General features: G+C 61.4%; 1 protein-coding gene across 1 annotated transcript in view; it reads right to left on the minus strand.

Moving 5' to 3' along the window:
- Positions 1-275, minus strand: part of LOC137380839 (storkhead-box protein 1-like) — a 75,203-nt gene extending 74,928 nt beyond the window's left edge. Inside the window, exon 1 of the mRNA XM_068053250.1 lies at positions 8-275. Coding sequence (XP_067909351.1) covers positions 8-217 — 210 coding nt within the window. The 5' untranslated portion in view covers positions 218-275. The remainder of the gene's footprint in view (positions 1-7) is intronic.
- Between the last annotated feature and the right edge of the window lie 334 nt (positions 276-609).

Here is a 609-nt window from a genome sequence, read left to right on the forward strand (position 1 = left end):
TGCCCACCAGTAGCACGCAGCGCTCCAGCCAGCCGAGCAGCAGCAGCCCGGACACGGCCTCCACCAGCCGCCCATTCCATACACTGAGCCCGTTCTCTGCCTTCAAGTCCGCTAGCAACTGCTGCCCGCTCCGGCCCAGCTCCAATTCAATATCCGAAGCCGCCTCCCGCGCACCCAGAACCAGCCCCAAGGAGCTTGGAGCCAACTGCACCGACATCGTCTTCCGGTTAAAGCCCAGCTCCGCACTCACTCCCCGAAACACGGCCTGGACGCTGCTGCCAGGCAACCGGGGTGGGGCGTGGCTTCCACAGTCAATCAGCTGCGCGGCAACCGGGGCGGGGCTTCCACTGTCAATCAATCAGCTCCACGGCAACCGGGTCGGAGCTGCCACTGTCAATCAATCAGTTCCACGACAACAGGGGCGTGGCTTCCACTGTCAATCAATCAGTTCCATGGCAACCGAGGCGGGGCTTACACTGTCAATCAATCAGCTCCACGGCAACCTGGTCGGAGCTGCCACTGTCAATCAATCAGTTCCACGACAACAGGGGCGTGGCTTCCACTGTCAATCAATCAGTTCCACGACAACAGGGGCGTGGCTTCCACTGT

The sequence above is a fragment of the Heterodontus francisci genome, chromosome 20 (assembly GCF_036365525.1).
Source record: "Heterodontus francisci isolate sHetFra1 chromosome 20, sHetFra1.hap1, whole genome shotgun sequence".
In the NCBI taxonomy this organism is placed as follows: Eukaryota; Metazoa; Chordata; class Chondrichthyes; order Heterodontiformes; family Heterodontidae; genus Heterodontus; species Heterodontus francisci.